Consider the following 27,324-nt stretch of genomic DNA (forward strand, 5'->3'; position numbering starts at 1 on the left):
ATAAAGCAAAATATGCAATAGGTGGAGTAACTATAAAGTATGAATAATTTATTAAATACATGATATTTTATACAGGATTTAGCAACAGCACGTCCTATTTAACCCATTACTCTTGTCTGACGTTAACTGCACTCCATGACCATCACAGAGAAATCTATATTGTGCTGCAATGAGACAAAAAATAAGTTGTGTAACAGAATTCATATAATGTAATAATAAAATTAAAATGTAATTTTTTTATTAAATTGTGACACTTCTGGCCTTCCGTACAATTGTCGGGGATGTTGTTGGACTGTTTCTCCAGGAATCAGACTCGTAAACTTATTTTTTTTTTCTCATCTATTTATTTTCAGTACTCAGCAGTAAGGGTTATAGTATATGGACAAGTTCTCTGTTAAGAAATGAATTATCAAAACATAGTTTATAAAAGTGTATAGTAAGCATTACATCATATATACGCATGAAAACAGAAAGTTTGAGCTTCAAACGGAGGATTACAGCTGCTCCAAACTTTCTTCTTCTCTAATCTACTGAGATGCAGGCAGGAAGTGTCGGAGGACAGACGGCGGATGGGGATATTTCTGTGTTCTAGATCACATGGACTCCTACAGCACTTGACGGTCACTGCACGGCTTTCACTTTATTTTATTTTTTGACTAGCACCGGTGCTCCTCGACACGCTGACAGACACACACAGGCTTCCAACAGTTAAATAAGGGAAACGGGAAAGAAACACCAATAAATACAGGAAGTGGGACAGAGCCGGGCGTCCCGCCGACTCGGCCGGGAAGTCCGTCCGGAAGCAGGGAGTCGGCGTGACGTCACGGGGTGAAGAAGGCAGGATCCGGATGAGTCCGTCGGCTCCGAGCGGAGGGGTGCTTCACATCGACACGGCTCTAAAGTCACACAGCCTAAACACTAGCGCGGTCCGATACACGAGTTAATCATCAATAATCAATAATCAGCTTCATATAAATAAATGAGTTACTACAGGATCTGCCTCCTTCGGTCAAAGCCGCAGATGAGAGTTTGGGATCCAGTTCACACACACGGACTGCAGGTTCTGATGGTTTAGCCAGCAGGTGGCGCTGCAGCCAGCAGGACAAACATGGAGGAATTTCCGGTTCGAGTCGGAGGAGAACCAGCTGATCGGGCTCAGAAAAACTCATAAGAAAAAAACTCCACAGTCCAATTCGGAACCAGAACCCGTTTCTGGTCTGATCTGTGAAAAACGCTGTGATTGGTAAACTACAGTGCGGTTCCGGTTCTGATCCACTCAGCCCGTCAGGTTCTGCTGGCATGAAGAGTAAACTGGGTTCTGACCAGCGATGGGACTTCCGGCTCTTTGAAGGGAACCGAATTTTCAGGATCAGCTCAAAGAACTGTTCAGATGATCAATTTTTAACACGTCATTTTATCCCCAATATGGTTTTTATGTTCAGTTTTTGTGGGTGAAGTTTAAAAAACAAGTTAATTATCTGTAATAAGTTAAAAATGTTTCTTTCAGAAACATGTTTTTAGAAATATATGAAGGTTAAATATGGAGCTTTTACATGCGCTGTGTGCATTAATAACGTTTTGCTGATATTTATAACAGTATATGGAAGTTCATCTCAGAAACTGATGTCGGATCATCTGTGGCCCAGAACTGCGCGGGGTTTTTAATATCGTCGCCCTCTACTGGTGCAAAACAGGCATCGCAACATTTACTAATGGAGAAGCTGCTGAAGCAAAACCAGGACTTCAGACTTTAACCCGGATTTGGTTCTGGTGGAGGAGGAAAAGTCTCCAGAGCCAGAACTTGGTCAGTAATTTAGCAGCAAAAAATGTTTTTTTAAACTGAAAATGTTTACTTTGTTGCCAGTTTTCTGATTAAGTTACAAGTTAATTTCAGGCCCTGAAATTAACAGGTTTAAATTAAGTCTCACTACTATAAAAATATAAGTAAAAAGCTGGCTGTTCTTTCTGAAAATTAAATTTCTGATGTTTTTCCTCCAATTCACTTAATTTGACCCAGTTCAGCTCAAAGTTGTAACTGGAAATCTGTAAAGTTGAAGTTGAGCTCTGAGCCACCGCAGCAAACAGACGTTCTTCCAGCATCTGCACCGTTTCAGGGTTGGACCGGGAATGTTGAGACTGATCCAGCACCAAACATCAAACTTCCTGTGAAGCGTCAGCGGCGGAGGAAAGAGCAGTAGGAAAACTTGTTACGGTAAATCCAGACAGTGTTGGATACAAAGATGTATCTGTGGTTTGATTAATGCGAATGAAATGCGTTTTAACAAACTTGTTGGCACAGAAATCATCCGCTCCGAGTCCGTGTGTGTGAACCAGATAATAGGAAGTGTCTCTCTGTTACAGCACACACACACACACGTCTTAAGTCTGAAAAAGTCCCATGAGTCTTTGCTGCCCGACAGCAGGGGGTGAAGGTCCGACGGCCAAGCTCCACTCGTGCTACGTTTCAGAGTGAGAAGGCTTTAAAACACTGACGAAGGCCACCAGAGGAACCAGCAGCGACCCAACGACCCCACAGTCCGGGTCAGGCTCAGGTGCTGCAGCTGTAGGGGGGCATCATGCATAGAGGCATGGTTAGCAGAAGGTCTGTGTGTGTGTTTATCTGTCCTCACACACACTGCCACCACACACCGAGGAGGACGAAGGTTCAGCTACGGTTTGGCACCGCCAGCGCTGGACACCCACTCAGACTACACGAAAGGTCCGCCGGGCATGCCCAGGTAGTTGGGCGCTGCCATGGCCGACGGCGGTGGCGTGGTGCCGCTCCAATGCACCTTCATGTGGTGCCGCAGGTTGGACTTGGAGGAGAAGCGCTTGTCGCACTGCTGGCAGGAGAAAGGCTTCTCCTTGGTGTGGATCCGGCGGTGGCAGATGAGCTGCGTGGACACCCGGAACGACTTCCCGCAGTCTGGACACTGGTAGCGCTTGGGCTCGGTGTGAATGCGGCGGTGGTTCTTGAGGGACATGAGGTTGGGGAACTCCTTCTGGCAGGAGGAGCAGAAGAAGGTCCCAGTCTTGTGGCTGTTCTTGTGGTTGAGCAGCGAGCTAGCGTGGCGGTACGAGCGTCCACACTGGTTGCAGATGTGGGGCTTGGCGACCTCATCGTTGCTCTCGCGGCCGCGGCCTTTAGCCAAGCTGCTGGGATTGAGTCCTTGCTCTTGCATGAGGGTGAGGTCGAGGCCCGACCCCCAGCCCAGCTCCTGGGAGCCGCCCGGCCGGTGCTGCTGGGGTCTGGGCTGGCGGGGTTGCGGCATCTGGCCGTGGGTGATCTCCATGTGGAGCCTGAAGCTGGCCTGCGTGGGGAAGGCTCGCTGGCAGGACCGGCAGGTCAGCTCCCGCTGCTTCTGGTGGACCCGCCGGTGGTTGTAGAGCTGTGAGGAGACGCGGAACGCCTTCCCGCAGTCATGGCAGCGGTGGCGGCGGGTCTCAGAGTGGATGCGGCGGTGGTTCTTGAGGGCGAGCAGGTTGTTGTAGGTCTTGAGGCACACGGCGCAGTGGTAGATGCCGACGGTGTGGGTGTTCTTGTGGTTGAGCAGGGAGCTGGCGTGGCGATAGGAGCGGCCACACTGATCACATCTGTGCAGAGACAAACGGTAAGAGGAGAGAGCGGGAGAGGGGCAGGGAAGAGACAGAAAAATTAGTGATGGGAGGCAGACATGCAACAACACCTGATAAAGTTTACATACAGGTATATGATCTGAAATCCGGCTCAGAGCTTTCTACAAACTGGTGCACCAGCTAACGTTTCTACACAGGTCACTGGGGGGGACTGCTGTGTGGACGGGGGACATTGACACACAAGCAGGAGGAAAGTGGGAAGTATCTGCTGCTTCCTGCACTGCACACACAGCCTCGGTCTGCCTATGTACCTAAAGGGATGCACTGAGCGAGTCTGCTGCCCATTGGAAGAACCGGCCACAGCTACGCTAAATTCCCGGTTGGTAATGCCGACGTGTGGACATGTGCAGTGCAGCTAGCTCCAAATACTCCCTGCTCTTCCCAAACAAACATCAAAATGCAGCAGCCTCATTCTGCTCAGCAGCCATCAGATCAGACACAATCAAAGGAAAGCTTCAGTCAGAGAAGAAAACAGCATGTAAACAACATCTGAACATAACATGAATGATTGAAGGCAGCCTACAAACTACAATGTGTGATATGCTAACTGAAAGCAAACGGGGATGACTTATCTGGTCTCTAATTCAATCTGTCCAAACTTCAGAAAAATCCGAATTCCGGCACGCGTATGGTCCCAAGGAAGCCGGATTGGAGATCATATACCTGTAATAGACACGTAGAGACCTAAATTTATCTGCACTATTTCTTTTTGTTCGAACTTCGAAGAATCACAAACAACTGACGAGAACTCACGTGTACCGACACTCTTCTCCCTCTCCTGGGGGTGCAGCGGCCTTCCTCCTGACCTCCATGCCTACCTGGTTGTCCCCACAGCGGTGCCGGGCCAGACCGGACCTCCCCTGGAAACTCTTCCCGCAGCTGGGGCAGCCGAACGGCGTGGCACCCTCCTCATGCACCTTCTGGTGGTTACGCAGGAACCTTGCCAACCGGAAAGCTTTCCCACACGTGTGGCAGATGTGTTTCTTGCGCTGTGTGTGGATGCGCATGTGGTTGCGCAAGGCCATATAATTGGTGTAGGGCTTGTCACAGAAGTTGCAGCGGAAGTTTCCGGTCTTGTGGGTGTGCTTGTGGTTGAGCAAGGAACTGGCGTGCTTGTAGGTGCAGCTGCAGAGGTCGCAGGCGTACGGCCGCTCGTCAGAGTCCATGTCCACAGAACTCCTCTCCATGCTGATGTTGGCCGAGCTGCTGGTGGAGGAAGACGAAGGAAGGTGCTGAGCTGGGCAGTCGTGAGCAGACAGTTCGTCAGCCGTGGCAAATCCTTCGCAGCAGCCGTCGCACTCAAAGTCCATTTGGGCCCCAGGGCCCTGTGGGCCTTTACACAAGCCAGCTGTAGTGTGAGTGGCAAGCTGCCGCTGAGTGCGAAAACCTTTACCGCACTCCTGACAGTTGTGCTTCTTCTGGGCAAAGTGGAGGCGGAGGTGGTTCTTCATGGCCAACCGGTTGGGGTACGTGGAGTTGCAAACGTTGCAGTGGTACTCTCCAATTTTATGAAGGTTCTTGTGATTGGCCAGGCTGCCGGCGTGGCGGTATGTCTTTCCACATTCCTCACAGGCAAAAGGTCTTCGCCCACTTTCAGCAGGGTCAAACTTCTGGGGCCTGGAGGTCCCGGCCGACGAGTAAGGCTTCTTAAAGCCTTGATGGCTGTACTTGACCCCCATGAGTGGGCCCTTTGAGGACTCCGCTCTCATTGTCTGCATTTGAGATGGTCCAGGTTGCGGGAAGCGGGAACCGTTGGGACCGGTCCGGATGAGACCTTTGGCCCGGTGTTCCTCATGGAGACGGAGGTGGTTGATGAGCTGCTTTTGGATCTTGAAGGCTTTGCCACATTCCTCACACTTGTGCCTGGAGCAGGGACGACAAAACGTGAAGGAGACGCATAACAACCACAATGTTCCTACAAGAGAAAATTCTGTACAACATACAACTGTTAGCAGAGAGAAGTAAGTGAAATACTCCCTGTGGGGTTCCACAAGGATACTTTCTTGAACCCATGTTTTTATCTTAAAAAGTAGACTGGGTAAACCAACATGATCAAGTTCTTCAAAACAATAACATAAAAAGCATTACTTTCAACCAATTTCAATTGCACATTGTGATGCATTCAGTGTACTTTTGCAGAGACAATAAACTAACAGAAGTCCTACCACTACATGGATGCTTGTGTTGACGAGGTTTTCTTAATCATCTAGCCATTGCTTGTAACTAAAAAGCATGAGCAATCCCACAACTGGAGAATAAGGTAATCATTTCTAAAGAATTTGACATTTCTTACTCTACAGAAAAACACCTCAGACAGCGGACATCCCAACAGATTCAGTCCAAAGCTGACAGGAATGACCAAACACCCCAGAGCTCCATCTCTAATGGCCTTAGTTAGCAGGTTAAAGGTTAATGGTATTGGCACTGAACCAGAATGAGTGGAAGAGTTGAAAGACAAACTCTCTCTCTCTAAAACAGGACGGCAGCAGGACTTAGGTTAGCAAAGCTGCATCTGAATGAAGAACAACACATCTGGAAGGTCCAAGCTGAAGCCTGGTCTAAACTGGATCAAGGCACGTAATCCAAGGCATGCCAAGTATTTCAACATAAACAGAGTTAATCTTTTAGTGTAACATAGCATAACATCATGTAGAATGTTCTCAAGCCATGGGTCTGAAGACAACCAGTTACAGGCCCAACCAAAAACAACGGCCACTCAACCCAGCAGAGGAAGGATCTGAAACCAAAGTCTTTGGGATCTGAGGGAGTTAAAATTGCAGAGTTGAAACTGATAGTTTGGTAGTGGTTTGACTGGTACAATATTTGTTATATTTTCAGCTGGTATGACTCTCTCACATGCTGCACTGAGTCAAACCAACCAAACCCTTTGAGCAACCTGTCCCCCCTCACCTTAGTTCAGGGCACTGAACCAAGAACCACTGAAAGAAATGACACAAAAACCTCTGAAGAAGACACTGAGCACAACTTCCCTCTTTACCAAATGTGAACAAAAATGGAGAGGCCTCAGAGTTTGTAAGCGGACCAGAGTTCACTTTTTTGGTCTCCATCATAGTTCAATCTGCCCAAATGAACCGGATTGTCTAGGCAGAAACACTGGAGTTGGATTAAAGCGGGTTAACTCGGGCTGGTGGGAATGCAGAATTAAAGAAATTACGGAAGGCCACCACCACATGAGCCTGCGGCTTAATTTAACTCAACATAGGAAACCTCACTTAGGCTGGAAGTGGATTGACTGATCACCCTCTCTGGCTGGAGGCTCATGCTGTTGGTAGCTGACGTCTCTGGTGAGGCCAACAACAAACAAGTTTTTCACTTAGCGAGTAGTAAACAATCCTGTGCAGATGAAGTCTGACTCCTTTGAGACCAGTGGTCCTCAGTCACAATAGACTGAGCAACAACAAGACCGTGATGACCTTAATGTCCAGGACTGCTCAAAGAGTGGACCGGCATGAGCCTTCCCTTTACCCAAAGGTGTGGGCAAAAACCTGCATAAGCACTCATAATGGAAATTGGCATTGCAATTATTGGTTGCCGGTGATTTCATGACCATCCTACCGATCAACTGATCAATGCTCCGGCATCCCTAACCCTTGCCCAGAATGCGCAGCTGCACTGGCCTGCTGCAAAGGGCTTGATGTTGAGTTGTTTAGCGTGTAGCCCACAATTCTATTAACATAGTGTTTGTTCATCTCTTTGAAAAACAGCATGATGTCTTTGGAAACTAAAGACATGTTTATTTTTCAAATAAGTTGCAGAGTTTAGCTTTTAAGACATTTGCGATCATATTTAACTGTTCACAGATTAGTTAATATGTTTTGAGATTTCTTGTGGAATTTCAGATGATGTAATATAATTCTCCATAGCACCCATTTTTTAAGCCCACTTTTTCACGACATTTAAAATTGAACTATAAGCGTACCTTTTGAGGTCGAAGTGGGTCCTTTGGTGGTTCTTTAGCGCCAGCAGGTTGTAGTAGCGTTTCTGGCACACCAGGCAGCGGAAAACGCCGGTTTTATGAGACTTCTTGTGATTGAGGAGCGAGCAGGGGTGTCTGTATCCTCGTCCACACTGGTCACATTTGTGTGGTTTGTCACTTTGATCAACCATTGGCCTGCGCCCATCACCACTGGCTCCAGCTACACCTTCACCGCCAGACATCCCTTTGCCTCCATTTAGGCCAGACTTATTCATTCCTCGGTTCTTACCAGGGCACAAGTGAGTGACCAGGTGGTGTTGGTCGGCAAAAAACATGCCACAGTCCACACATATGTGGTTACGTCCATCCATCTTGTCACTGCCATTGGCTGAGCCGCCGGTGATACCCTGCTGCTGGCCGTCTGGCCTCTGGGGGCCGTGGATTAACTGGTGATTCAGGAGGTCCTGCTTCCTGGAGAAGCTCTGGCCACAGGTGGAGCAGATCATCCTCCAGTCCTGATCCAGATTGGATGGTCCTGCTCCTATCGGGTTATTGGCGTGGCTGCGAAGGTGACTTCTCAGAGCTCTTAGGCTGGCATAATGATTGCCACATACCGAGCACTGATACACCTCTCCATCATCGTCGTCGTCTTTGTCGTTGCTGCCCATCCTCTTACCCCCACTCTGGGAGTAGGGTCTCTGGCTGCTGCCTTCTTTAATGCTGCTGGAGCTCCCGGAGGGAATGGATGTCCCACTGGAGCTGTGGTAGTTCATGTTCCCCATGAAGCCATTAGACATGTTGCTTTGCTGCTGCTGCGGTGGTGGCTGCTGTTGCTGTCCACGGCGAGGACACATGTGCGACTTGATGCCTGAAACATCCCCGTACATCTCGCCGCAGTCGGCACACACGTGTCTGTCTGCCTGTCGATGAGTAGAGCTACTCTGGGAAAGCGAGCTGCCGTCAAACCGATCATGGAACTCTAGGGAGTCCAACCCGCTGCTATGGCCGCCATCCGGCACAAAGTGAGAGGAATCACCAAGGTTTCCTGGCAGTGAGATTGGAGTGTTTGTGGTGTTGCCCTCCTGGACGTAGCTCTGCTGGGAATCCAGAGTGAGTGGCTCAGGAGACAGCCAGTCGCTGCTGTCGCTGCCAATTGGCTGGTTGGAGGGGCGGCCCTTGTGGCTCCGCAGGTGGCTATGTAGTGCCGCCAGGTGGGGGTACTGCTTACAGCAGATGGTGCACTGGTAGTGGCCGGTCTGATGGCATCGTTTGTGATTGACCAGACTCCCTGCATGCCGATAGCTTTTGCCGCATTCTCCACACTTGAAGCGGCGCTCTTCGTCATCTGGAGAATTGGCCTGAGGTACACGGCCACCAGAGGGTGATGCCACCGAGCCCTGTGATCCAGAGCTGAGTGTGTCAGAGTTGAGTATGGAGCTGTCCTGACTGTGGGACGGTGGATGAGGATCATGGGTTAGATAGTGAACTTTTAAAGTCTCTAGGTCTGGGTGCCCAGCCCCACAGTATGCACATGTGTAAATGGGGTTGTTGACTGGGGGACCCATAATTGGGTCGTACGGGCCCCTTTTATCTGCAGGAAGTGGGGGTAGGGGCAGAGGGTCACCCAGTGCCGGGGTGTAAGCCGGGGACCGCACGGCACTCAGATTGTGAGGCATGATGCCGGGGAAGCTGCGTGGCAGTCCGAGTGACGGCGAGGCCGTGTTGTGCAGCAGGATGTGCTCCTGGAAGTCTGCCTTGTTCGGCAGCGCTATCTGACACAAGTGGCAGAAACAGGAGGCAGACTCATCGCTCTGAGATGACTGCGAGCCGGCACTGCGCTCCGAATCGTGGAGGCTGCTGCCAGCGCCGCTGCTCACCATGGTCGCCCCTGGAGTCTTGAACTTTGAGTGAGTCCTCTCGTGGCTGTTTAACGCAGCCAGATTGCTGAATTGTTTAAAACACACAGAGCACTTGAAAGTTCCTTGTTGGTGACACTTTTTGTGGTTCACCAGACTACCGTGATGCCGATAGGTTCGGTCACACTGGTCACACTTGAATGGTCTGTCCCAGGCGTCGTCAGATTCAGGGGAGCCTTTTTTCCCGTGGTCGTCTGTCTCGTGGCCAGGTAGGACACTATGTCCAACACCACTGTTGTTCAGATGGGAACGGCCAAACCCATCCGAGAGGTCCTGGGCAAGGCCAAAGCTCCTCTCGTCGTGGCCCGCCTCCTCAGGGGCCTCCTCGTTCTCCTCTTCTGCGTGTGCACTGCTTGGGGACAGAGTATGGATCCGAAGGTGGTTTTTCAGAGCTACCGCGTTCGGCAGCGTACGCGTACAGACTGGACACTGGAACGAACCCACTTCGTGAGACTTCTTATGGTTGGCAAGGCTGGCTGCGTGCTTGTAAATCCGTCCACACTGTTCACACTCAAAACGACCACTCTCTTCCTGCTGATAATGTGCTTTCATATGCTCTAGAAGACTTGGAGTACTCGGGCAGACCATATCACATTCTTTACAGGGGAATCCCTTGGCACGACTCATATCATGCATTGCCATAGTACTCTACCCCGGAGCAGTTGGAAGGAGTCACGGTTCACAACGTAGTAATGAACAGTGAAGGGTTGGGGTATCGGGGGGGAAGGGGGAGGGGAGAAAACAAGGTTGCTTAGCTCTTTAGCTGAGACTCCAGGCCATATTCCACCACCAAAGGACATCCAGCCAATCACGGCCCGCCTTGAGGGTGGCGGGCCAGCAAGGGGCGATGGGCACACCAGCCAATGAGGAATCACTGTGGAGAGAAGAAAAACATAGTTACTTTTGGATTCACACGGCTTCCAATCCAAAGTACCTTACAACAACTCTTGATTTCTACACTGAAGTCTTTAGTTTTGATGGAAATTGCTCACAAGTTAAATTATTGGGAAAGTCAAGGATTAGTACTAGGGGTGTGCAATGTGAACTACTTATTTCCACAATATTTAATGTTATTTACTGTGGTTTATTGTCACTATGCATGGTTTCCAGTTGCACAGTAAAAAGAGCTACCAGAAACGAATAATGCTTCAAGAACATCAAGGAAATTCACAAAGACACATCGCAAAGACAAGCACCGCTTTTCAGATCGCTAAAGGCTACAACCGACAGACTGAGAAACCGTTTTTACCCATCAGCCATCAGCTCGCTCACTGGCCAGTTTGACCTCGCCTGTTTTTATGTCCATTTGAGTTTTCAGTTAACTTTTTGTCGAGGGAAAAGTCTAATTATTCATAGTCTGTTTTTTAATGAGACATTGTTTTTCACTGGAGAATTGCATCCAAATTTCATTGTACAACGTTCAATGTTACAATGACAGCAATACAGCAGGTTTATTTGTATAAATCAATCAGTTCTAACCTCTGTTAGCAACCATGTAGCTTTAGCAATAAGACCACAGACTCCACAGACAGACAGCTGGTTTTACTATGAAATTTGATTTTAAACATAAAACTTGATTAATTATTCATAACATTTCCCACTGTAGGAAATGTTTCTTCTCTTGGTGAAAACATCACTAACTGTGTCTGAATCTCTCTCAAGTGTCTCTGCTGGGCCAAAGCTGCGATTGTTGTTGGGAGTCACATAGAATCATTCTGAGGGCTGCAGACGGCCCCCGGGCCACACTTTGGACATCCTGTGGCAGCCAGACGGGACAATACTGGCCCAGTTAAAATCAGGCTCCTGTTTGAAAGAAGAGGAGGAAGGAGTTTGGGTTTGACTGGTCCGCTGCCTGAAGCAGCAGGAAGCAGCCGGTTCCAGTGTTGACCCGGCCCGTGTTTGTTCTGGGTCATGTGACCATCAGCGCTTCACCTGCCTGCAGGTTAACAGGATGTACAATAAAACAGCAAACAGGAGCAGATCCCACTCAGCTGGACGTCCTCTCTGTCCCTCCAGTTTCTCTCACAAGAAGATAAACCTTTTGGTTTTCTTATTTATGGTTGAAACCACAGTAGGGCTGGGCATTCATCCATCATCATCTATCATAATAAATTTCTTATTAGAATTTTGATTTATCATTGTCACAATAAATTCCAGTTAATGAAGTTTAAAACCCCCAAAACTTTCCTTATCAGCAATAGTTTCATTATTTTCTCCACTGTTTGTTTAACGAAAGCATCAATAAATACCAATACATTAGGAAATACAGTTACTGTGTGCAGTTTATTGATATCAATCACACTTTGTGTGGATGTTCTCCTAAAGTCGCTCATTACAAATGGGAAAGTTTTTCAGAAGCATTATTTGAATTTGTGAAGCTATAATTGTTGTGCCATCCAGACACAGTTACCTAAAAAAAACAATCAATAGTTTTTACACTACAAAACAAAACCTTAGTAAATACTAATATTTATAGAAAACACAAATATCATGTCTAATACAAATATCTTGAATGTAACTTTTCAGCATGAAATATGAGTCAATAATTCCTCAATATTGATGAAAACGTTCTAATTCCATCATCAGGAAAAATGTTTTGTTATAAGTGAAATAATCTGCCAGCAGGAATAAAACTTTTCATCAATATAAAAATGAAAGTTATTTTTATCTTATTTCAAGTGTACTAAGATATTTGCACCAGAAACTACACCAAAAATATTTGGTAAGATTTTGTGATTTTGCAGTGTATCGTCACTTTTATCATCATCACAAAAGCATCACAAGATATCAGGATAAAACTTTACGTCCATATGACAGAGACTATTAGTGAATGTTTACATGCTTAACCATCTTCAGAGTTTGGTCCAGATTTGGGCTCCATGCTGATAATAAATCAATAAAAACCGATAAGTGTAAACAGCTGGACGGTTTTCCTGCATCCTCTAAGAACCGACTGCAAACATTAGAAAAATAAAAGTTCATGTTTTTCTGATGCAACCAATCAGACAACCACCAACACCAATAAACTTATTTATACTCATATTTAAGCTGATATTATTATTATACATTATTGTTAAAAGCACATTTTGAAATAGTCTATAAGTATTAAACACACTTTTCATCAATCCACACTTCTGTTTTTAAAACCAGCTTTTTATCAGTCTGATGTAATATTCTAATTTTTGATGAAAACCATCATAATTAACAGAAATAAAAGGATTAATTCATGGAAAAAAAATCTACTTAACATTTAACAAGAGAACTGGAAGACATTTTAAATATCCAAAATAAAGAAAAAAATGGAGAGTTGAGACCAAAACACCAGACTGAAGACTTTTATCATTCAGATTTTGGTAGAAAGAGAAAAACGATAAATAATGAAAATGGAAATTACTGAACTAGTTTTTAATTTATTGTTTATTGCGACGGGCCTACTACCAAACAACTGACACCCGGTGATACTGGCATGGTGGCTCTGGTCCGGTTTATGACCCCAGAAGCCGGTTTTCCAGGGAACTGTTCACACCTCAGCATGATGCTGCAGCAGAGGGTTCAGAGTTCAGGTGTGAAGCTGAGCTGCAGCCAATCACAACTTTCCCTTCAGCTCATCATGTAAACAAACCTGCTGAGGCCTCAACCCGACCGGAACGGCCCGGCTCCGTTCACACACCCCCGGTCTGACCCGCTTTAACGGTCCCGCTGCTGCTCCGGTTCCCCACCCGGTTCCTGGCCCGAACAGAGCCGGACCGGACCCAGACAGCCGCCCGGGGCCGCCTGACCTTGGCCCGTCTCCTCCCGCCCCGGTTCGGCCTCGGCAGGAGTCCATCCGGACAAAGCGGGGCGATCCGACATTTCCAGCCGCGGACCTTCCTGTCTGAGCGGGGAGCCGCGCTCCGTCACCCGCTCCGCTGCGGGGGGCGGCCGGCGCGGCGCGGCGGAGCACCGAGTGTTCCCGACATGATGCGGGGCGCCACCTGCAGCCATCAGCCCACTCCCACTGAGACCCCACGAATATCTGAAATGGCTTTCAGCCGCGACACCGAGCCATTTTACCGCAGCTAACGGGGTTAGCTCGCTTTTTAATCACAAACACAGACCCTCTTTGGTCCAGCCGAGCTCCAAGCCCAGTCCACCGACCCAATATGGTGCCGAACTCCGGAAGAGTATCCCGCGGTCATTTCAGAGTCAAATAACGGATATTTAGAGCAGAGGAGGCGGAGGAGGGAGCTGATGCTCGGCCGAGCTAACGGTTAGCGCCTGGCTAGCGATTAGCATCTCCGCGATGAGAGAAAACAGAAAAGCGGAAGTTAGGCACAACCAAACAGCAAGAGAAAAACGCACGTCCAGCGGTCCCGCATAGCTGCGTGTCCAGCTTGGAGGCTGGTCTCGGAATTTCCTTCACATTTAGTGCCGGAAAGCTGCCTCCGCTGCAGCAGCTAACCGCGGTTGGCAGCGCAGCTAGCTCCGAGCTACACAAAGATCCCGACAAACACACCGCGGCCCCCCTTTCATGGAAAACATCGGCTTTCCTCCGTTTTCCGCCACAAACTCACCCCTCGAATGGCCTCTGCGCCCGCCAGCAGAAGGATGCACGGCCTGGACCCGCAGATTGTGCACCTTTCACAGATTAGACATGCTTATTTTCTCCTCCTGCTCACCCTCCGACTTTTTCTGCTGTGTCCCCCCGCCGCCGCTTCAGCAGCACACTTCCTGCCGCTGCCGCGCGCGGCGAGCCGAGCGGCGCGGCGCATGATCCCAAACATGACAGCGTTCCGCGGCATCAAGGTCCAAACCGAACCGAACCCCGCCTCAAAGGAAAACATCTTCAGATATTAGTCTGGTAATTATGTAAATGAATCTGTGCGGTCAGGACCGACCTAGGTCTGAATGGGGCCTTGAGCTGAATTTGATGTGGGGCCCCTCTTCCAGTTAATGAACAGTTTTAACACATATTTATTAAAAAGGTCTCCGTTTAATTGATTGACCCTAAAAGCAGTCACAGATAATTAGTTATTTGTGAACAAACCAAACTCAAATCTAAAGAATTCAATGTTTAGATTGTAACAACACAATTAACAATGAAGATAATTCCTTTAAATCTCACTGTAAAATAATATATACTTTAATTTATTAATGCTGAAAATGTCTACAAATGTAATTATCTTCTCATTCTCAATGAACAAATGTGAAAAGTGTACATCAATAGTATAAGCAAAAAAGCAAGCATCAATGGGAACACCAGCTTAGTTTGCTTGTGTTTTGGGCCGGCCCTCTGTGTGGTCAAACAATAACACACCCAACTCAAAGGGAAAACACATCAAGCCGAGGTTATAACAGTCAGTCATAATGAACACAACAAAAACACAAATAACAGAGGAACACAAATGATGGAAAAACAACAAAGAAAAGAGAAAGGTGAGAAAAAAAAACTCAGAATAATCTAAAAACCAACAGCAGCAGCAACAACAAACCCCTGAGCTGCAGGAGGCGCATATTTCAAACCGTATTAAATCTGCACGTAAATTTCAGGTAGTTCTCAACTTCTAAACTGATGAGTTGACCCTTTGCATAAACACACGCGCACACACACGCGCACACAGACACACACACAAAATAAAAATACCAGTACGCCTCAAAGATATGTAAAGTTCTGGTTCCACTATGGGTTCTGAGTTTCTGAGCTCCTCCTGGCCGCTGCTGGACTACATGTCCCAGAATGCCGTGTTGTGGCGGTGACGTCATATTCTAGCGTCGTGGCCGTGCGTTTCCCTCCTGTTGCTCCGTTTGGGTTCCTGCTTGTTCCTGAGTTCTTTGTTTTTCCTACAGTTTTTCCAGAACCAGGATTATCCAGAGGCCAGGATGGGACCCGTAGAGGTGAACTTTGTTTCAGTCAATATTCCTCCGTGTTTCCGTGGGATCTCTGGGAAGTTCAGGGACGGAAACGCTAGAAACCTGCTGCGCTGTTTCTGTTCATCATGTTTTAGAAGCAGCATTAAAATATTTTGAAATTCTTTCTTTAACAAGCTGAGAAGCTAAAAGGTTAATAGTGAAAATTTCTGTTAATTTTCTCCTTTTTCGGGCGCATAAGTTTTATTCTCCACGAAGAAAAGGACTCGGTTTTAAATTAAGCAAAATAAGATTTGTTTCCTTATTAATTAAAAGTGCAGATATCAAATGAAACATTAGAAAGATTATCAGATTCGGTTCGGTGTGGCGTTTAATTCGGGCTGACTCTAGATCAGTTTAGAGTTTGTTTTAAACAGGAAATAGTTTGAATTGGGTCAGAGGTCACCACCTCCCGGGTCATTGTTTCTGCAGGGGATTGATTAGAGCCAAATGAAAACTGAGCATGCGCGTTTTAAGATGGGCCTTTAGTACTTTATTGCTCCCCCAGAGGGAAACTGAATGCTGCTTTACTCCCATCAGGTTCTTCAGAGCTGTTGTAGATGATGACGGCTCTGAGCAGGAAGAATCTCCTGTAGCAGTCTGTGTCACAGCGAATATGTAGAAGCCTCTGACTGAAGACATTGATTCTGGTTCTGAGGAGGTTCAGGGTTACCCAGAAAAGCTGACTGAGATATCAGATTCATAAATGTGTTTGTTTTTAATAATTTCCTGAAAGTTTTCACCGAAGCAACATTTTAAGGTTACCATGGTGACTTTTGATCCTCTCCAACTGGCTTTAACTAACGACTCGTCGCCATGGCGTCTTCTCTGTCTGCAGCTCCTCCACATGTCGGTTTTCTCCCAAAGCTTTTCTCCCTGCGGCCGCTTCCTGGCGGCTGGGAACAACTATGGAGAGATCGCCCTGTTCAGGTGAGACGAAACAAACGCACCCACCTCCCTCACCTGTCCTCAGCTTGCAGCTCACACCTGTCACCACGCTGTGTTTTCAGCCTGGCTGCGGCTCTCAGTCCAGACGCCACGGCGGCCAATCAGAAGCCTGTTCTGACGTTCACAGGTGAGGCCTGCCAGACTGAGCGGCGTGCTTAATTTAGTCAAGATAAACACAGAAAATAACTTTTTAAAGTAGAAAACCTGCAGATTATTGTTTTATGCAACAAAAATCTGTGATATTGGAGAGTTTTCATAGTGTTATTAAAACAAGTCAACGGGTACAAATCAACTTGGAAAATTTTAAATCAAGCAACAAAAAAGAAATGGCATTTTCACCAAACTTTTAGTTTTTCCCCAGATTAATTAAAAAAAAAGTTTTATAGCATAAACTAGAAGTTTGATTCTGGTCCGGTTCTGGTGAGTCTGAATCCTGCCTGTCCTCTGCAGCTCATGAAGGTCCTGTCTTCAGTCTGCTGTCCACCGACTCCGTCCTGCTGAGCGCAGGGAACGGCGAGGTCAGTGCCTGGAACTGGACCGAACTCATCAAGAAGGTACGGAAACTACGGAAAGCCATCAGAGCCAAAAATCACAGATTCAACCCACCTGGTACAGAAAGTAAAAATCAGTTCAACATGTCAGTGATGTGAAAGTGGTGAAACTCCCACAAGAAAGAAACCAACAGAGCAGAACATGGTGCGTTCAATGACAGTACGTGTTTCAGGTGGTTTAAAATCTGCAGGTGGTTTTTAAGGAAATGTCTGATTATGGCTGTTAACATCTTGCCATAGCTTGATGCATAGCAGCTGGAAGGTCAAGAGTTAAATGATGACCTTTGTGTCTCATCAGAACGTGAAGCCGCTGTGGACGAAGAGGCCGAACTACAAGTGAGGACGAGTCCTCAACTTCCTGTCTGTGTGTTCTCCACTTCCTGTCTCACGTCTCTGTTGCCTTCAGGTCCAGTCTGGAGATTCCAGAGATCAACTCCATGGCCATCAACCCTCGAGTGAGAGCACACACTGACCTCTGACCTCTGACTGGCTGTATCTTTTTGATGATGATGATGATGATGATGTGTTTCCAGGACGACAGCCTGGCGATCGGAGCAGGGGACAACAACGTCCACATCCTGGACCTGGAGCACGGCGCCTTCAAGGTGCATCTTCTTCTTCTTCGTCCTCTTCTGCAGCTGATGTCTGGTCATGTGACAGACCTCTGACCTCTGACCCCTTCAGGCGACCCTGCAGGGTCACACGGATTACGTGCACTGCGTGTGCATACGTGAGCGGGAGGCGGAGCTTCTGTCTGGCAGCGAGGACGGCGCCGTAAGGATGTGGGGTGAGCAGCAGGCGGTGCCGCCGTGTAGCCGTTCTGATGATGATGATGATGGTGGTGATGATGGTGTGTCGTTCAGACTGCAGGACAGGGCAGAGCGTCCACTGCATCGAGGTTCATAAGTACGAGGTGAGCTCTGAGCTTTGACCAGCTGACCTTTGACCTCTTCTTTCAGAGCTGCTGACCTTTGACCTCTCGTTTCAGAGCTGCGCCAGGCCTCAGCACGGGAAGTGGATCAGCTGCCTTACCACGGACTCTGATTGGATGGTAAGAGGTCGTGCGTTGAAGCTGCAGACACAGATGTGATTTCATGTTACTGACCGGTTGCTATGGCAATGCAGCTGTGCGGCGGCGGCCCGTCTCTGTCCCTGTGGCATCTGCGCTCGCTGTCGCCGACCTCAGTGTTCCCGTTGAGCGGCTGCCAGCGCCGGGCCGCCTTCCACCAGGACATGGTGAGGAGACGCACAGCGCCCCCGCAGGCCGGAGGTTGCGCTGCAGCCTCACTCTGTGTGTGTGTGTGTGTGTGTGTGTCTGTGTGCAGATACTCGCTGTGGGCGACGGTGCCTTCGTCTCCCACTGCCTTCTGGGAGGAGAGGTCAAAGGTCAGATCCCGTGCACGCCACCGAGCCTCAACACGTTGCAGCTGAACACAAAGAGCTCTGAGCACCGGGTGAGACCCTGAACGCACCGCGGAGGGGGCGGGGCTAAGGGTGAGGGGCGGGACCTGGTGACAGGTGTGTTGGTGTTCCAGGTGCTGACGGTCGGCGGCGGCAGCAGCAAGATCGACGTCTTCACCAACCTGTCCTACAGAGCCTTCTCCCTCAGCTTTTGACCAGAACCAGAACCGGATCGGAACCAGAATCAGAACGAACTCTAAATAAAATCCAGTCTTTGTTACAATTCACTGATTGTAACTTTCATCACTTGCCGTCCGCTGGGACCTGTTAACGCATCCAGGACCTGTTAAATTTGCTCCTTTAGGAGATTTTAGGCAGGAAAATAAAAAAAAATGAATTTTTCTGAGCTCCGTATTTATGACACCATATTGGAACCAGACTAAGAAAAAAGGTGATTAAATACTAAAATACTAAAAAATGAGAAATTCATTCAAACTTAATTTTAATGTCTGATATTTATCAGTAAAGAACTAAGAATGAGAAACTCCAAGTTTCTCAAAACTAATCAGTTTCAAACAAGCGAAATGAATTAACCCTTTCATAGAAATCTGATTAACTCAGACTTGCCCTGACTGATACCTTTAAGCAACCTGAGCTGCTTGAACTCTGGCCTCAGCTGAATGGGGCGTAAAAACTTTAGTGAGAGACAAACCAGAGAAGTGACACTGAAGTTCATGATGAAATGGATTTTATTTATAAAAACAGCAGATAAATCTTTATTTGCTGCCAGGTTTCAAACGTTTGACAGAAAAACTAAAGTGTGATGCATTCAGGGCTGGCGGCTGATTGATTGCCAGGTAACCAGGTGAGCAGCAGTTCATTTAATCCGGTGAGGTTTGAACCGGACCTGAATGTAGTGAGATACTGTGGTGGCTGAGTGGGCGGAGCTCCGAGCAGTGGGCGGGGCTTCAGGCGGCGGACAGGCAGGCCTGGCGGACGCTCTGAGCCCAGGTGTTGAGCAGCTCCGTCACCGAGTGTTTGTCAGGAAGCTGCAGCAGTTTGGACGTCATGTTCCTGTGGACCGTCTGCAGGAAGCCGTTGGCACCTGAGACACAGCAGAGACATTTAGACGCTTCAGAGGCGCAGCAGATTCAATCCTGGAGAAATAAACCCATCAGGACGCTGGAATCCCGTTTCCTCACCGTACTGGTCTCCGTCGTCGGCCCAGTGCGGACTCTGATCCGGGTAGTCTGCAGGAACGCTGAGCTGCAGCGGAGGAACGCTGGGCAGGTTTTTATCGTCTGGGAACAAAAAGAGCAACAAGGTGACAAAACCAGAACTGGAGCTGGTGAAAACCTAACGATTACAGCTAACGCATTATGGTAGAAAATGATCAAATCTGATATCCTGCAGCATTTCTGGTGAAAGAAGCGGCAGGAAGCACTTCCTTATATGGGCGGTGCCTTGGAGTTACAGCTGGTCACATTAAACCTAAAACCACTTCCTTTAAACTGTCCTCCATTGCTTTTCCTCAGTGCCTGAGCCAAAGGATGAACATCTCAATTATTTAAGAATCAAACTGTTGAGAGAACTAATGGATCAAATAACGTCCTGCTGCTGAAGCCTGGTTTAGAAATAGTTAGTTGATTTTTCAAAGCTTAGAGATCACAGATGACAATAAGGTTTATGTATATCAGTATCAGATGGGAAATCTCACAAAATCTCTTGACATCAAACGAGAGTCCAGAGTAAACAAACATGGCTGACAAGAAAAAAGCAGTGAAGCTATTTTGTAGATTTTTTTTTTTTTTACGACGTCCACTGAACTTTCTGGTGCGTCGTGGCGGTTGTTTAGGATTCCCCTCCATGCTTCCATTGCTTCGCTTTCCGATCGGCTCAACGTCACATTCCCCAGGCGGCGTTCTCCTTGGTCCTCTGGGACGACACACACTGCGACGGCAGGCCGAGACCATTCAACATGCCGAATATCATCGTTACTGATCACAGCCGACGTGAGAGACTCAGACCAGTCTGAACTGACAGCAGGAAGATCGGATCAGAGCTACCGCCATAACTGGAATGTCTTTAGGTCGGAAATCGGAATAAAGATCTTGCAGGCTAATCGCGCTGACTGCTACGGTTCTGCAGTTCAGCCTGATTTATGTGGAGGAAAGTGAAACTTACTCCTTCGCTGAATCAAGCAGCTGCTGGTTATTTTGAGCACGGAGAGCTTTTAACTCCCCGGTTAACATCCTGGTTTGTTAGGTCTCCTCCTCATCATCGTCAGGTAGATGTCTACTTCCTGAACTCAGATTTGAGCTGCAGACTTTCAGCTTCCTAGTTTATCATTTAATTCTCCATTTCTCTCACATGAATCTAATCAATAATAGTAATTATTGGAGCTAAATCAGAGGATCCATCAGCCAATCAGAGCGTCTCACCCAGCTTGCAGATGAGGTGCACGGTGCCGTTGTTGCTGCAGAAGGCCGGGTCCAGGTTGACCAGGAACTTGACATCGAGGCGCGCTACCTCCCCTTGCAGGATGTTGGGGATGGTCTGCCGCTCGTCTTCCTCGTGCTTCCTCTTCCTCCCGCAGACGTTGGGCCCCCTGGGGAACAGAGCAGGGGTCAGAAGGGGTGAGGCGAAGCGGCGTAGAGCGGTGGGGCGGGGCCTACGTGATGGGCGGCTCGTGGATGGCGCTCATGGCGGGGGCGAAGGTCCGGTACAGGGAATGGTTGAAGACCGGGGAGCGGATGTTGGCCATGACGGCGTCCAGCAGCGGCTGGCACAGATACTGCTGCTTGGTGGGAACCGGAGGGGGGGGCGGCGTCGGCTGAAACAGACGGGAATCCTGTCAGAACCGAGAACCGCCATTAAGACAGAAACACTGATGGGACGAGCCAGAGAGGAGAAACTTTGCTTTAGCAAACGCTGAAACTCAGACGTCGTTTTATTTTAGGATTTTTATGATTCTAAACAATATTCAGTGAATATTCAGTCAAACAACATGGAGCAGTGTTTCTACAGGCCGCAAGGGGGCGCTGTAGGGCAGAGAGGATGAGGAAAACATGCAAAACTAAAATAACATAAATCTTTTAATCTTAATTTTTTTTTCAAATATAAGTTAAAATGATTTATTTCAGTGTTATTTCTAATAATCTGCCAGTAAAAATGTTCTTTGCTCCTTAAGTTGGTGTAATGACAAGAAATGAAAGTTTCTTAGAAAATAACCAAAGGAAAAAAACACAAGAACTGTCAGAATAAACTGAAGTTTTATGTGATTAATAAATATTGAATATTTTATTATAATCAAAAGAAGGGGTTATGTTGAAAAGTCATCATATATTAAATGAAAACCACAGGACCTCCCTATGTCCTCATCATGTGGACGTGATAAAAAGATGCTAAAATAACAGTTGAACGGATAAAGTCGGGGTTTGAGCTCCAGCGAGGCGGAAAAGGCTGAAGCAGAAAGTTGAGCTCTTCTTACCACGGCCATGTCGTTCTTCAGCTTCTCCAAAGCGATTTCGCATTTCTGCAGCGTCTTCAGAGGACACCTGCAGGTCAGAAGGACAAAGCAGCTGCAGGTGAACCAGACAGACTGCAAGCTGCTCCTGTAACTCCAGACCGGCCATGGCTCTCACTCTGACTGCCTGGTTTATTAACGCCATCAAATAAAATTGTGTAAAATTTCAGTAAAATAAATAATTCAGATTTTAAGTGCAACAGACAAATGAAATATTATCATTTTGATCTATTTTGGCCATTTTGTGCTGTTGTAGTTTGATTTTCCCGGGTGAGATAAAAGCAGGACGCCGAGGCGGGAAAGATGGCGGCGGTCGGCCGGGGCTCCCTCTCCATCGCTCTGTTCACATCCGCGCTCATAAATTAGCATTTCAAAACTGGAAGCCAATTTATATTGAAGGCTATAAATTGCTCCCCTTCCACACCTTTTCATGTCCTTTTACGTTCCAGTTCACACTCCGTGCCAGTAGGTGGCAGAATGCTCCTTTAGTTTTACATTCGCCAGTAATAATGAGCAGCAGCGTCCGACTACGGCACAGAACTCCTGGTATTTAAGTCATAAAGGAGAAAAGTGGGAAAGTATCAGTTGTGTGCAAAGTATTTTCTATAACGAGTCAAACATATTGACTTCAAATCAAAAACAGTTGGCATAACGACGCCAAGCCATGAAGAGCTGTCCAGAGCTAAGCTAAGCTAAGCTAAGCTAAGCAGGTTAATCATCGACACGGTAAATATTTTACTTTAGGGTACAAACACCCTTTATTTGTCCCTCTGTAGTAAACTTAATATTTATCAACAGGAAACACAGTAAAGATACGCATCTGAAATAAAATTAATAAAAATTATTGCACAACAGACACCAACTTCCATAAAGGATATTAGAATAGAAATATCTGTTATTGTCCCAAAGAGGGAAGATGCAAACTTAGAAGAAAATAATACTGAGCAGTTATTAACATAACATGAACACTTTTACCATCTTGCTTACTGCTTTACTAAACAGAGAGGTGATGATTTTAAATGACATATTTTCATAAATAATGGCTGAATTCTTCCCTGGTTTGTCCTCATTAAGGAGATCACAGTTTGTTTCATATCGTATTTATTATTAGTTTTTCTTAATGATTAAGAAATTTGTGCCATGGTGTAAAATGTTTTCTTGGCATCAGTATTGAGTTTAAGTTTCAGCAGCCTGAGTGAAGTGAGGTCAAAATGGCCGTTCTGGTGTCAAAGTTCTGCAGGCGGTACCGGTACCTGATGGTTGGATCAGTCAGGATGTTCAGCAGACTCTTCATCTTGCTCAGATCTTTCTTCCTGTCTGGCAGCACAACAACACAAACATCAACTTCCTGTCTTTGTACAATTTCATGTAATAAATGCTCATCAATAACTGTGGACCAAACCTCCGACAGCTTCCTGGTTCAGAAATTTACCTTTAAAATATTTAAAACGTAGAAACCTCAAACCAAGAGACTGATTTTAACATTCGTCTCCAGGAGATTTTAATATTTTTAAAATGTCTGAGGAAGTTTTTATTGTTTTCAGATTTAAAAATGTTTTTTATAAATGAGTCTTTATAAATGATCCGTTTCCATGGAAACCAAGTTTTAATACATAAATTAAAAAAACATCAAAAATTATAATTACAATAAAAAGATTTTGCAAAGACAATAAATATTTTAAGATAAAAACAGAACAAGTAAATAAATTAAATACAAAAGGAATTGAAGATTAAATAATATTCCAATTTTAAATAAACGTTTCATGTCATAAATATTGCCTTGCTGATGGATTTCCTCAGAGGGGAACTAATCATCTGCAAAGAGAGGTCAAAGGTCAGCCGCTCACCTTCGTTCTTGTCGATCTTGTTGATCATCCGGCGAAGCGGCTCGATGTATTTGGACAGCTGCTTGAGCTTCTCCATGTACTGCTGCTCCTCCAGAGACGTGGCTCCAGCCGGACTCATGGCCGACCCGGGGTTACCTGAGCACAGGTGGGGAGGGGGAGGAGCCAGCTGGAGTCACATGACAGAGCCGACTGACGGTTCTGGTTTCACTTTCACTAAACCATGCAACAGTTCTGTGTCTATATGGGCCTCAAGTCCTGTTCTGTGAACTGGAGGTTGTTGGCCTCAGTGGCGCCTCCTACAGATTTATCACATTCCCACTAACTGGTTCTGAACTGGTTGAGAACCAGTTCAGAACCAGTGGTTATGTGAATAAATACCAACTGAAAGTCTGAAAATGGATTAGCAGGTTTTCCCCCAGAAAACTTGCTAAGCCCAGTGGTCAGGGTGCCGAGGCGGTCCAACGGTCCACCAACGGTCCACCAACGGTCCACCAACGGTCCACCGGCAGTCCACCAACGGTCCACCAACGGTCCACCAACGGTCCACCGGCAGTCCACCAACGGTCCACCAACGGTCCACCGGCAGTCCACCAACGGTCCGCCGGCGGTCCACCAACGGTCCACCGGCAGTCCACCAACGGTCCACCAACGGTCCACCGGCAGTCCACCAACGGTCCACCAACGGTCCACCGGCAGTCCACCAACGGTCCACCAACGGTCCACCGGCAGTCCACCAACGGTCCACCAACGGTCCGCCGGCAGTCCACCAACGGTCCGCCGGCAGTCCACCAACGGTCCACCAACGGTCCACCGGCAGTCCACCAACGGTCCACCGGCAGTCCACCAACGGTCCACCAACGGTCCGCCGGCAGTCCACCAACGGTCCACCAACGGTCCGCCGGCAGTCCACCAACGGTCCACCAACGGTCCACCGGCAGTCCACCAACGGTCCACCGGCAGTCCACCAACGGTCCACCAACGGTCCGCCGGCAGTCCACCAACGGTCCACCAACGGTCCGCCGGCAGTCCACCAACGGTCCACCAACGGTCCACCGGCAGTCCACCAACGGTCCACCAACGGTCCACCAACGGTCCACCGGCAGTCCACCAACGGTCCACCGGCAGTCCACCAACGGTCCACCGGCAGTCCACCAACGGTCCACCGGCAGTCCACCAACGGTCCGCCGGCGGTCCACCAACGGTCCACCAACGGTCCACCGGCAGTCCACCAACGGTCCACCGGCAGTCCACCAACGGTCCACCGGCAGTCCACCAACGGTCCACCAACGGTCCACCAACGGTCCACCAACGGTCCACCGGCAGTCCACCAACGGTCCACCGGCAGTCCACCAACGGTCCACCGGCAGTCCACCAACGGTCCGCCGGCGGTCCACCAACGGTCCACCAACGGTCCACCGGCAGTCCACCAACGGTCCACCGGCAGTCCACCAACGGTCCACCGGCAGTCCACCAACGGTCCACCGGCAGTCCACCAACGGTCCACCGTGTTTTTGTATTAAAAGATGTTAAGGTGACAGGAAATTTTAAAATATCACCCAGTAATTACACGGGAAAACATCGCCAGTGAAACACGACTTAAACCCACAACTAGTCTTAAAAACAACAAATCAAAATATACAATTAAAATCAATGTCAATTATTTGCACTTCTGTTTAATTCAAATTAAGTCAGCGGCTCCATCGGGCCCCCAGGACTTCAGGGGCCCCATAAATGCTAATATTTTAACACAGACCACAGATACATGAATGTAACATTTGTTTATTGAGATGATCAATGCTGTTAAATTTGATTCAATTTCATCATACATAAATTAAAACATTTTAAATTGTTTAACATTTAAATGTAAGAGTTTAAGGAGCTGGTAAGTTTACTTTGTAGAAGTTCAAAGAACAATATTCATAGTTAGATTCTCTTGTTACCATAGCAACAATCTGATGCTGTGAGTTTAATCTTTAAGTTTGAGCTGTTTGTTCACAAATACAAATTAATAAACTGGATTATAACTGGTTGCTTTTTAGGTTGGCCAATTAAACTCCTCCCCCTCTCTCTCAGATTAAATCAAACACAGAAGCTGTTAGAGGTGTTGATGTTATTAGCAACAAAAGGGGCCCCTAAATCAGATTCTGCTCCAGGCCTCATCCAGCCTTGGACCGGCCCTGCATGATGAGTTAAATCTGCTGCACTACACAGAGATGATGGCCGGTGTTTATGTTTATTTCCTAAAAACATAAACAAGAAAGGCTTAGCCTGGCGGTGGTGCTAATAAAGCATGGCGGCCGCCAGGCCTATAATACACTGGGGGAAACCCTGGATTAGGATGTTCAGTCAGAATGGATCCATATTTTTAGCATGTAATACCAAGCAGGGCCACAGGGGGCGCTGCAGACCTGCCACTGTAAGTCTTATTCACCTACACACAAAACGGAATCGTCAGCCATATTGTGAGAGGCAAGTTAATTTTTGAAAATGAAACTACTTAGCTTGAAGCCTGGTTACAACTAACCTATTAAATTTAACAGATGTTTTTTAACATTAAAGTATTTTTAGTTGTGGATGTGAGAAATGAGGCTCACCTTTAGAGCCTTTCCTGTTAAACACATTTAAGGAAAGAAAGATGATATATTTGTTGAGACATAATTTTTTTACCATCTAAAATCATTTTAAAGAGCAGAGGCTTGTGCTGACACAACAACATCAGCAATCTCTGGCTCCAGTCTGGAGGAAGAAAGCCACTCACAACATGGCCGCCATCACTGTTTAATCGCAGCTTCTCTGGCATTGCATTCCACCCGCTGTGTGACTGTTACCTGGCGTGTTGAGGGGCCCGGGCGAAGCCACCCCATGGTTCTGCTGGGGGGTTCTGGCGGTGACCGGGCTCGGCGACGGCTGAGGGGAGGGGCTGGGCTGGAAGCCGCCCGGAGACGGCGTGGGGCCGGAGCTGCAGACAGGAAACAGGAAGTGGTTAATAGGCAGAGGGAGGGGGTGTGGCCTCCGGGGAGCCGTCTTACCTGGCCGAGTTGGGCTGGGAGGAGGGGGGCTGCGGGGACGGCTGGGGGGGAGGCAGCATTTGAGGAGGGGGCACAGGTGAGGGTGATGACATCATGGGATGCTGTGGCACCTGAGGAGAGGTAGAAGGACAGCTCAGCCTGCGCTCCTGTTACCTGGACGACTCAGAGCGGGAGAACACACCTGTGTGGTCATCATCTGACCTCCGACCCCGGCCGTGCTACTTGGAGGAGGGATGGTGGCATTCAGAGGTGGCCGAGGGGGGCGGGGCAGATTCTGCATCGGGGGCCGGACCATCTGCAGAGGTTAGCTTAACGTTAGCCTGACGCTACGCTATCATAGCAATAAAGTTTTGCAACAATAAAAGTGACAATATTTATTTCTTCTTCTTCTTTAAGTAACAGTGTGACTTTGTGTCACAGCAGCTACAGCCCCACTAACAGAAGAAGATTCCCACAGAAACGCTCCTCTTCAGGACTCCAGTCACATGAAGCGGTGCCTGATTTGTGTCACTAAGCTGTAACCGTATTTTTTAATTTACTGACGACTTCACTGAACAAACAGGAGAAAAACGTTAAACTCTCAACTTGTTTGGAATTTATCATGACAACAACAAATCACAATTCTTATTCATCATGATAAAAGGCCA

The 27,324-nt window shown here is 47.6% G+C and overlaps 3 protein-coding genes across 9 annotated transcripts in view; 1 reads left to right on the forward strand and 2 right to left on the reverse strand.

Moving 5' to 3' along the window:
• Positions 1-321: 321 nt before the first annotated feature.
• Positions 322-15,074, reverse strand: si:dkey-89b17.4 (zinc finger protein 646). Of its 3 annotated transcripts, XR_015763965.1 has the most exons (5): positions 14,043-15,074; positions 7,577-10,363; positions 4,390-5,499; positions 3,705-4,299; positions 3,470-3,594 (listed from the first exon to the last, which is right to left on the reverse strand). XR_015763965.1 is itself a non-coding variant. In XM_014996868.2 (4 exons), the coding sequence occupies exons 2-4, from the start codon at positions 10,129-10,131 to the stop codon at positions 2,709-2,711; spliced, it is 4,551 nt and encodes a 1,516-aa protein (XP_014852354.2). In that variant the 5' UTR covers positions 10,132-10,363; positions 14,043-15,073; the 3' UTR covers positions 322-2,708. The 3 variants fall into 3 exon arrangements, 2 of the variants coding, with proteins under 2 accessions (XP_014852354.2, XP_087863945.1); XM_014996868.2 differs by lacking the exon at positions 3,705-4,299 and having other exon boundaries at positions 322-3,594; positions 14,043-15,073; XM_088007819.1 differs by having other exon boundaries at positions 3,463-4,299.
• Positions 15,075-15,207: 133 nt separating this feature from the next.
• Positions 15,208-18,676, forward strand: thoc6 (THO complex 6). The gene is made up of 13 exons (XM_014996874.2): positions 15,208-15,363; positions 16,214-16,305; positions 16,386-16,450; positions 16,774-16,877; positions 17,173-17,210; positions 17,281-17,329; positions 17,408-17,479; positions 17,559-17,661; positions 17,738-17,787; positions 17,863-17,925; positions 18,000-18,110; positions 18,200-18,328; positions 18,410-18,676. The coding sequence occupies exons 1-13, from the start codon at positions 15,349-15,351 to the stop codon at positions 18,488-18,490; spliced, it is 972 nt and encodes a 323-aa protein (XP_014852360.1). The 5' UTR covers positions 15,208-15,348; the 3' UTR covers positions 18,491-18,676.
• Positions 18,677-19,006: 330 nt separating this feature from the next.
• Positions 19,007-27,324, reverse strand: part of med15 (mediator complex subunit 15) — a 14,770-nt gene continuing 6,452 nt past the window's right edge. For 3 of the 5 annotated variants that reach the window (XM_088007823.1, XM_088007821.1, XM_088007820.1), the window contains 10 exons: positions 26,859-26,972; positions 26,678-26,787; positions 26,477-26,607; positions 23,649-23,783; positions 23,055-23,118; positions 21,766-21,832; positions 20,951-21,126; positions 20,717-20,883; positions 19,478-19,576; positions 19,007-19,380 (listed from right to left, as the gene is read on the reverse strand). In XM_088007823.1, the coding sequence (XP_087863949.1) occupies positions 19,244-19,380; positions 19,478-19,576; positions 20,717-20,883; positions 20,951-21,126; positions 21,766-21,832; positions 23,055-23,118; positions 23,649-23,783; positions 26,477-26,607; positions 26,678-26,787; positions 26,859-26,972 (1,200 nt within the window). In that variant the 3' untranslated portion in view covers positions 19,007-19,243. The remainder of the gene's footprint in view (positions 19,381-19,477; positions 19,577-20,716; positions 20,884-20,950; positions 21,127-21,765; positions 21,833-23,054; positions 23,119-23,648; positions 23,784-26,476; positions 26,608-26,677; positions 26,788-26,858; positions 26,973-27,324) is intronic. The other 2 variants (XM_014996871.2, XM_088007822.1) reach the window with 1 other exon arrangement.

Source organism: Poecilia mexicana, unplaced genomic scaffold (genome assembly GCF_051168715.1).
Source record: "Poecilia mexicana isolate PSO_F unplaced genomic scaffold, ASM5116871v1 scaffold_8, whole genome shotgun sequence".
NCBI classification, from domain to species: domain Eukaryota; kingdom Metazoa; phylum Chordata; class Actinopteri; order Cyprinodontiformes; family Poeciliidae; genus Poecilia; species Poecilia mexicana.